We start from the raw sequence: 10,159 nt of genomic DNA, 5'->3' as shown, positions 1-10,159 counted from the left end.
CGAGACAGGGTTTCTCTGTGGCTTTGGAGCCTGTCCTGGAACTAGCTCTGTAGACCAGGCTGGTCTCGAACTCACAGAGATCCATCCACCTGCCTCTGCCTCCCGAGTGCTGGGATTAAAGGCGTGCACCACCACTGCCCGGCTTTGTTAACTAAGTTATTTGTTCCCTCTTTCAGAATGAGTACATGAAGGAAGACTTTCTGATTAAAATTGAAACCTGGCACAAGCCGGATCTTGGCACCCAGGAGAATGTAAGTATCACCTCTCAAGCCCTGGGGTCCAGGTCCTTGGTGGATCTCTTAGGCTCTGCTCCTGTAGCTTCTGGTTCCCTGCCCCAGGCTCTTCTCTGCGCTTCTCTTCTGCCTGGCTAAGAATGCTTTTCCAGACTGTCCTACAATACAGTTTCCTGTCCTGTGGTTGATTTGCAAAATGTCATTTCTAAGATTCTTTGTTAGGCCCTCTTGTAGAGCTAGGATTAGTCTAAAATGCAGTTTCAAAGACCCAGAAACAGTGTCTTTAAAACATCATAATTGTGCCCGCACTTTAATCCCAGTACTCTACTTGGGAAGCAGAGGCAGGCCTGGTCTACAAAGCAAGTTTCAAGACAGCCAGGGCTGTTCCACAGAGAAACCCTGTCATGAAAAGCCAAATAATGAACAAACAAATAAACAAAGCGGAACTTCTCCAAATTTAAAGTATACTCCTGTTCCCTTTAATTTAGAACCCTACACCTAGGCGTATGTGAGACTATTTTCTCACATGTGAAGTAATGCATACGCAGAGATTCAGCCCAAATTTAAAACAATGTAAGACCCTATCATTGGGACACCAATAAATTGTGCAGCCAAACAGTGGCATACTATGCAGCCATTAAAAAACTGAAGGAGCTGGGCGGTGGTTGCTGCATGCCTTTAATCCCAGCACTCAGGAGGTAGAGGCAGGCGGATCTCTGTGAGGTTGAGACCAGTCTGATCTACAGAGCAAGTTCTAGGACAGCCAGGGCTACACAGAGAAACTCTGTTTTGAAAAACACAAAATAAAAAAGCAGAGGAAGCCAGGTGTGGTGGTGAACAATCCCAGCACTCTGGAGGAAGGGACAGGTGAATCTTGTAAGTTTGAGGCCAGTGTGGTCTACAGAGTAAGTTCAGGACTATCAGGGCTGCAGAATGACTTTGTTCCAAAATGAAAATGAAAAAAGAGTTGATGAAAACAATCCTGCAGCCGGGCGGTGGTGGCGCATGCCTTTAATCCCAGCACTCGGGAGGCAGAGGCAGGCGGATCTCTGGGAGTTCGAGACCAGCCTGGTCTACAGAGCTAGTTCCAGGACAGGCTCATAAGCCACAGAGAAACCCTGTCTCGAAAAACCACAAAAAAAAAAAAAAATCCTGCATATATTGTTCAGTATATAAAACAGGATACTAAAGGGTTAGAACCAGGTCCCAGGCCCTGGGAGAACCTAGTATTATTACTCCACTAAATGGACATAGTATTTTTTTTTTTTTTGTGGTTTTGTGATGACTTACTTGTATACCCGTAGATCAAAGCATCTCTCAACCCTCTTCAGAGGAGCTTCTCTCCGTAGTTGCCAGTTAACACAGAGACCCCAACTAGTCAGTGTGCGGAGACTAAGACTGCAAAGTGCTCAGCCCTAAATGGGATCTTTGTGTCCCTCCCTGCAAGACTCAGTGGTATTGGCCAAAGAATGGGTATAAAAACTGTAAGAGCCGAAAGTGGCTGATAACGCCAGTGTTTTCCAGACACTGGAGGGTAGACGCAAATACAAACTCATCAATTTTGACGGTATACACAGGACCTGTGAAAGCTCTAACCAGACAAAATCCCATTACAGAGGTAGGGAGGTAGGCACAAAACTCCCACCACTATCCAGGAATGAGGGGGCCTGCCTTTAATTCCAGTACACAAGAAGACGGGTCTCTGAATTTGAGGCCAGCCTGGTCTACAGAGAGAGTTCTGGGACAGTTAGGGCTACATGGATCTGCCCTCCACGTACTGAGGTGTATTGGCATTTGATTGCTACTGAAAGGGGGAGAGTACTGGAAGTCAGGGTTCTGTAGAGGAACGGAACTGGTAGAATGAATCAAGAGGGGAAGAGAAGCAGAGAGTGGGTTAGAATGGCTCACAGGCTATGGTCCAGCTGGCCAGCAATGTCTGTCTACCAAACGACAGCCGAAGAATCCAGTGGTTGTGCAGTCACAGGGCTGGATCTCAGCTGGTCTTCAGTATGCCGTGGAATCCTGAGGAATAGGCTCTAATGCCAGTGAAGCAGTGGCCTTTCCACTGCGAGAAAGTGTGGGCAAGCGGCAAAGAGCAGGAGCTTGCTTCTTCCACGTCCTTTAGATAGATTGCCGCCAGAAGATTAAAGGTGATATTCCCACTTCAAATTATTTAATTAAAGAAAATCCCTCACAGGTGCGCCCAGCCATTTGGGTTTTAGTTAATTCCAGGTATAATCAAGTAGACAGCCAAGAATAACTATCACGAAGAATCAATTTTCTTTTTCTTTTTTCTTGTTTTTTGAGACAGGGTTTTTTTCTGTGTAGTCTTTGCTGTCTTAGCACTTGCTCTGTGGGCCAGGTTGGCCTCAAAGAGATCGACCTGCTTGTGCTTCCTGAGTGCTGGGATTAAAGGGGAGTGTCTTCACTGCCCCGCCCATTTAGTCAATAAACTGGACTGGATAAAGAAAGAAGAAGAAATAATCTCAAAGTTGGGTGGGAAGGGATGGGAGGGTGCAAAGAGTGGTAACAGGAGTTGGGGAATGAGTATATTCAAAAATTTGAAAAAGAAATAAAAAAAAAGATATGGCTGGGCGTGGTGGCAAATGCCTTTAATCACAGCACTCAGGAGGCAGAGGTAGGCAGAGCTCTGAGTTTGAGCCGGCCTGGTCTACAGAGTGAGTTTCACTGTAGTCAGGGCCAGCTGTGAGACCTTGTCTGAAAAGACAAGACATAGAACTGCAGAGATGGCTCAGCAGTTAAGAGCTCTTACTGCTCTTCCACAGTACCTGAGTTCTGTTCTGTGTACCCATACTGGGTGGCTTGCTAAGAAGAGATACAGCACCCTCTTCTGGCCTCTGATGGCTCCCACACATGCCCATATTACAGATACACAGACAAATATACATATGAATGAAAATTAAGTAAATCTAAAAAGAACAGATACGAACCCGTGTATATATTTGTGCCACTGTTGGTATAAAAGGAAAATCTGTATATAGACTGTATTGTCTGTTCCTGGAGTTGGAGTCTGGCTGGGGGGATGAGGCAGAGGAAGTGTTACTCTTTAGAGTAACATTTTGTACATTGAATCTGTGGAAAGGCAGTGAGTCCTGGGGTGTTTAGTCCTCACCCAGGCTGCAGTGGGAACAGGGAAGGGCCTCTGCAGAGCCTGCTGGAGTGAACTTGGTCTCAAGACAGGTCCTGCTGCTGTCCAGTCTCTAGCCCTTTGAATAACTGTACCAACTGTGAGCTTAAGTGGTCCTTATCTCAAATGCTCAGGACCAGGAGTATTTCAGACTTTACATTTTGGAATGTTTGCATAGGAATGTATGGAAATAACAAGATATATTGGGGGAAGGACCCAAGTATAAAGATGAAATTCATTTGTGTTTTATATATACTTTATATATGCAGCTTGAAGGTATTTTGCACATTCTAGTCTGTTTATATTTGACTGTGACCATACGAGATCAGCTGTAGAATTTTCTACTTGTGGCATCATGGCAGCTCACTCAGGGAGCTTTAGATTTTGGATTATTTTGGATTTTCAGATTTTAGATATTTAACCCTTGTGTAATTCTTTACTAGTAGGAATGCCCAACAATGGTGTGGGAAGATCTGGTTCTAGCTGTCTGTTTCAGGTAGAGGATGCTTGTCTCTAACAGAACTATACATGCCTAACAAGTGGTCTCCCATTTTCTTGCAGGTGCATAAACTGGAGCCTGAGACATGGAAACATGTGGAAGCTATTTATATAGACATTGCTGATCGAAGCCAAGTACTTAGCAAGGTGGGCTCCTTAAGAGACTTGGGCGTGCAGAAGTGATTTGCAAGTGTTAGAGATAGGGAACCTCACCCAGCTAGGCTCAGAAGAACATCCTCTAGTGTGCATCATTCGTTTATTTGTTGTTGTTGTGTTTTTATGGCACTGCTGGGTAATCCCAGGGCCTCCCACATCTAGAGAAACTCTGCACTCGACACATGCCCAGCACTTTTCCTTTTTTTCTTGGCAGGCCTAGAACTCGGAGACCTGCCTCTGCCTCCCAATTGCTGGGGTTAAAGTTGGTAACAGTTTTATTTATTTGTTTGTTTGTTTATTTTTAGTTTGTCAAAACAGGATTTTCCTGTGTAGCCTTGGCTCTCCTGGAATTTATTCTGTAGACCAGGCTAGCCTCTACATCCTGAATGCTGGTATTAAAGGCTGTGCCACCACTGCTCAGCTAACTCTGGGTCTCACTAAATTTCCCGACATGACTATTTCTTTTTCTTTTTTTTTTTTTTTTGGTTTTTCGAGACAGGGTTTCTCTGGTTTTGGAGCCTGTCCTGGAACTAGCTCTTGTAGACCAGGCTGGTCTTGAACTCACAGAGATCCGCCTGCCTCTGCCTCCCGAGTGCTGGGATTAAAGGCATGCGCCACCACCGCCCGGCTCCGACACGACTATTTCTAAAGTCAATATTAGGAGTTCCCCAGGCCATGGAACCAAAGAGGTAGCTCAGGGCTTAAGAGGCTTCAGAGGACCTGGGTTTGACTGCTATGGGCACTGCATGCCCGTGGTGCACATACATGCCTGCAAGTAAAACTCTCATACACACACACACACACACACACACTTAAGTTTCTGGGCCAGCAACATGGTGACTTACAATCATCTGTAGCTTCAGTTTGAGGTGGTTTGATCTCTGTGGACTACAGGCCACACATGTGGTATATATACATGCATGCAGGCAAACACTCATACATTTAAAAATAAAATAAATAAATCTAAAAAAAATAGATAAGTCTAGGTTGGTGGATTCACATCTGTAATTCCTATTTGTCATTTGGGAAGGGGCAGAAGGCAGCTCAGGAGTTAAAGGTCATCCTCAGCTATGTAGAGAACTTGGAGCCAGTCTGGGTTACATTGGGTCCTGCCTCTAAAACAAAATCCAAAACTAGAGGCCAGAGGTGGTGGTACACACTTTTAATCCTAGCACTCGGGAGGCAGAAGGCAGGTGGATCTCTGTGAGCTGGAAGGCAGCGTGGTCTACAGTGCGAGTTCCAGGGCAGCTGGAGTTACGTTAGAGAAACCTTGTCTCAAAATAAATAAATAAACAAACAACAACAAGAAGAACATTCAAACTAGGTAAATGAATAGATAGATAGATGTACGGATATCAGTAAATGAAGCCTGCCCAGTCTTACACAAGAGGGTGCACTAGACACTTCCAGTAATTACTTTTTATTTTTTTTTCTTTTTTTTATGTGTCTTGGCCAATTACTTTTTATTTTTAAATTTATCTTTGATCATTTACTTACTCATTATTTACTTATTGTTTGTGTATTAAGTATTGGCATCCATATACCACAGCAGGCGTGTGAAGTCAGAGGACAACTTCTGGAACCAGTTCTCTCCCTCCACTGAGTGATCCCAGGATGAAGCTTAGTTAGACTTGGCCACCACAAGTGCCTTTACGTGCCACTCCATCTTACCATTGTGTTTAAAGGTTTTATTGCATGAAGCAGAGTTAGAGTTATTAATAGTTTTTAACTACAGGGACTAAGAAAAATCCATGTTGTCCTTAACTGAAGATATTCTAAATCTCTGAGGTTTAGGTAATATGACCCAGAAATTTGTGTTTTGAAAGTCTTCCCTAAAAACATGGATGCTCACTTAAGGTGAAAAATTACCGTCTTTAACACCGTGCTTGATCAGACAGTCTGCTGACACTTTGAATCTGATAGAGTTACAAACAAACCCTGGCAGAGAAAATCGCCCAGACCTCTACTTTGAGGCAAACGTAAACAGTCTTAGGATTTCTATTGGTGTGTTGAAGCACCATGACCAAAGCAATGTGGGGAGAAAAGTTTTTATTTATTTGATTTACACTTCTGTATCACTCTTCATCATTAAGGAAGCCAGGACAGGAACTCAGACAGAGCAGGAACCCAGAGGCAAGAGCTGATGTGAAGGCCATGGAGTGTGCTGCTTACTGCCATGCTCCTTATAGCTTGCTCAGCCTGCTTTCTTACAGAACCCAGGACCATCAGCTCCGGGATGACACCGTCCACAATATAGCCCTATCTTATAGAGGCACTCTTTTTTTTTTCTTCCTTCCTTCCTTCCTTTTTTTTTTTTTTTTTTTTTTTTTTTTGAGACAGGGTTTTTCTATGTAGCTTTGGCTGTCCTGAAATTAGCTCTGTAGAGCAGGCTGGCCTCAGACTCACAGAGATCCGCCTGCCTCTGCCTCCCGAGTGCTGGGATTAAAGACTTATGCCACCACCCGGCTTGGAAGCATTTTCTTAATTGATGTTACCTCTATCAGTTGACTTTAGCTTGTGTCAGTAACAGAACTATGCACAACACAGTTCTATATCTTGTCTATAGTATTTCCATACTCATAGTACACCAGCAACTTCAACAATTGCTATAGCTGGGTATAGTAGCAGAGGCAGGTGGATATCTGTGTGTTCCAAGTCAGCTTGGTCTAATTAGTTGGTGCAGAACAGCCAGGGCTACATAGACCCTGTCTCAAAGAAAACAAACTAAAAAGAACTGGTATGAAAAGCTCTTTAATGAAAAATTTGCTCTTCCCTCTCTCTTCACTTTCTCTTCCAACCCCATTTCCACTATCCTCAGGATTACAAGGCAGAAGAAGACCCAGCAAAATTTAAATCTGCCAAAACAGGACGAGGACCTTTGGGCCCAAATTGGAAGGTATAGCTTGCACCCTTAACCACCGGGGGACCAGGCATGCTGTGGGTGGGCCTCTCCTCATGGAGGAGGGTGTGAGTGGGGTTCGGACAGCCTGGGGTCTTTCTTTCTAGTTACCAACCTGCCTCTGGGTATTTTTCTAATGCAGCAAGAACTTGTAAATCAGAAAGACTGCCCATATATGTGTGCATACAAACTGGTTACTGTCAAGTTCAAGTGGTGGGGCTTGCAGAACAAAGTGGAAAACTTTATACATAAGGTAAGTATGCAGGATGGGGCCTTCCCCTGTGTTTGTCTGTGTGTGTTGGGAAGAGCAGTTTGGCCCAGTAACTGTGACCTGTCTCCTCAGTTGCTGCATTAGGATCTTTGGTTCTCTTTGCTGGTCCCTTCCTTTCCCTTGCACATACTGTGCTGCGGTTTAATGCTGTCCATCTCCGGGCACCACGTGTGACCAGGAAAGAAACTGAGGTGAAAGAAGGAAACAGGAAAGGATTTGCTGTGGTTGAACTACAAACAGAACTCATTTCCCTTTTCTTGATGCCAAAAAAGAAAGACACACTGTGAGCCAAGAGGCACAGTGTCCTGAATTACAGAACTGGACAGTCCTCAGCCCTTTAATTCTCACATGTATTAGAGCCACACTTTTGAATCCCATCTCATAGCGGCTGGCTGTCATAACCTAGCATTAGGGACTAGGGACAGTGGGAAATGTTGCTGTTAGGGGCCTTGGCTTGGTCCGAGGACTTAACTGGAAGGTAGACAGCCATCCTTACTATAACACTTATCTGCCAGAAAAAACAGGAGGGCAAAGGTCACTGACTGGGTCTGATCCAGATTAGGCAGCCAGCCATCACGCCTACCCTCTACCCCATTAAACTGTGGGTGTTAGTGGATCCCCTGAGCGGGGACTGTAGCAGGAGCTTTCACCTTCTGGGTTCTGACTCCCTTCCCTCCTTTTATATAGCAAGAGAAGCGTCTGTTTACAAACTTTCACAGGCAGCTCTTCTGCTGGCTCGATAAATGGGTTGATCTGACTATGGATGACATTCGGAGGATGGAAGAAGAGACGAAGAGACAGCTGGATGAGGTGAGTGGGATGCCAGGGGACTCAGAAGTGTGACTGTTAAGGTGCTTGGGCACATCTAAGGGCATCATTACCATCACCCTGTTGTTTAAAGGACAAGTCCAGCTCTCTTGTGGATAAGGTTACAGCTAGGCAGTATTGGAACTATAAGGAGAACAGCCTGTGCTCGAAAATATAGTGTGGCTGAGGTCTTGGCACAGCCACAGAGACAAATATGGTAGTCTGCGCCTGATGCCAGTGAGTAATACAGCCGCTGCTGCAGAGATTCTTCTCAGTGTGGGGGATGGGGCTGGGCTGTGGAACTTGAGGTGACTCTGGGGCCAGGCAGGCTAGGCTGATCTGCAAGTGCCACCCACATTACCCAGAGAGGTCAGCTGCAGACATACAGAAGCTCACTGCTGTGTGTGGTTGTGAGCTCTTTTTGCAGGGTGGAGGATTTTTTGTTTTGTTTTGTTTAGGAGTTTTTTGTTTTTGAGCTTGGCATGGATCCCAGGAGGAGGGCAGTCTGCTCTCTGGGAGCTGAAGACCCAGCACTCTTGTCTCATTTAAGGAAGCTTCCCCAAGAGAGCCACTTAGAGGCACTGGTTTTGCACTTGTACATAGGCTGCCTTGCAGTGCGAGAAGGTATCGTCAGCTGAGAAGGGGGCTCCGAGACATAAGCACTGCTGCACTGTGACCTGCAGGTGACAGCATAAAAGCTCAGAGCTGCTAGTCGGGGCCCTTCTGCCCTCTCAAGGCAGGAACTCCCATTTCTGTGGTTCATTCACCACTCTTCAATTGGCTGCATGTCCAGACAGGATGTGCTTGCCTCACCTGACTCTCTTGCTGGGCCTCAAGCTGAGGGCCTGGCTCACAAACATGTTCAGTACCTCACAACGCTGGTCTAGGGTTGAACCAGGGCCCAGAAGCCTTTCTTTCTTCTTGAGCCTCTCAGGGAACTGTTTTTACCTTCTGGGATGATATTACATTCTTCCTAGGCTGACTCACTGGTAAGTGGTGTGCAAGTTGGTTCCTGCTGAAGGTGGATGCTCTGGTTATTCATTTAGCCACATATAACAGGCAGGTGGTGGGATTTGGACACAGTCTTTAGATTCTTAGATAAGGGTCCTCAGGAAGTTACAGACCTAAGTGACTTTGCTGACTCTCTCTGTGTGAGAGAGAGTCTTGAATCTTTTTTTTTTTTAAATATTTATTTATTATGTATACAATATTCTGTCTGTGTGTCTGCCTGCAGGCCAGAAGAGGGCGCCAGATCTCATTACAGATGGTTGTGAGCCACCATGTGGTTGCTGGGAATTGAACTCAGGACCTTTGGAAGAGCAGGCAGTGCTCTTAACCTCTGAGCCATCTCTCCAGCCCGAGAGTCTTGAATCTTTTGGTCACTCTAGTCATGACCAAAGAGAGAGAGAGAGAGAGAGAGAGAGAGAGAGAGAGAGAGAGAGAGAGAGAGAGAGAGAGAGAGAGAGAGAGAGAGAGAGAGAGAGGAGAGAGAGAAGTTAGCAAACGGAGCAACAGAAAGATTTTAATTGGGATTTGGCAGGGAATATTTAGTCACTCCTGCCTGGCAATGACCAGGATAAAGTAATTGGGCTTCATGGAAGCATTTACTATTCTTTGTTCTTTGGCACTCTTAGCATGGGTGAGGTTTGAGGTTTAATCCACAGCACAAACAAAGAAACAAACAAAAGTAAATAATTAAACAGTAAATTAGCTGTGCTCTAATCCTTGGAAGATGTCTCCAGATGATCTTAGGATCTGCCTTCATCACACCTCAAACTTGGTAGTCCACAGAGTTGGGCTTTGTTTTAACACATGCCAACTCCTGCTGGAAATGGCCCTTCATTCTATAGAGGGTTGTGCCAGTAGCTGAGACTCTTGCTGCCCTCCAGGGGAAGTGTGGATGCAAGGGACCTCTTTGAAGTTAGAATTTTAAAACTGACTTGTAACGTCAGAGAAAGAACCAAATCCATGTCACCATGGAATGTTTTAACCTCTAGCAATTGCACAGGCCTTCGTGTGCTAATTCAAGCCCTGCCTTGTTTTTTTCTCATCTAAAAATATATTTGTTGGGCTGGGAAATGGCTTGGTGGAAAAGCACTTGTCTAGGAGATACAAGACTGGGCTTGATTGGCAGTACCATACACACA

General features: G+C 45.2%; 1 protein-coding gene across 1 annotated transcript in view; it reads left to right on the top strand.

The window, feature by feature from the left end:
- Positions 1 to 10,159, top strand: part of Pitpna (phosphatidylinositol transfer protein alpha) — a 44,057-nt gene that overhangs the window by 24,914 nt on the left and 8,984 nt on the right. Inside the window, exons 6-10 of the mRNA XM_005349543.2 lie at positions 177 to 251; positions 3,943 to 4,026; positions 6,854 to 6,931; positions 7,077 to 7,187; positions 7,893 to 8,015. Coding sequence (XP_005349600.1) covers positions 177 to 251; positions 3,943 to 4,026; positions 6,854 to 6,931; positions 7,077 to 7,187; positions 7,893 to 8,015 — 471 coding nt within the window. The remainder of the gene's footprint in view (positions 1 to 176; positions 252 to 3,942; positions 4,027 to 6,853; positions 6,932 to 7,076; positions 7,188 to 7,892; positions 8,016 to 10,159) is intronic.

This window comes from Microtus ochrogaster, chromosome 7 (genome assembly GCF_000317375.1).
Source record: "Microtus ochrogaster isolate Prairie Vole_2 chromosome 7, MicOch1.0, whole genome shotgun sequence".
NCBI lineage: Eukaryota > Metazoa > Chordata > Mammalia > Rodentia > Cricetidae > Microtus > Microtus ochrogaster.
Note: the sequence above shows the minus strand (reverse complement) of the source record. Positions and strands in the feature narration are given on the sequence as shown.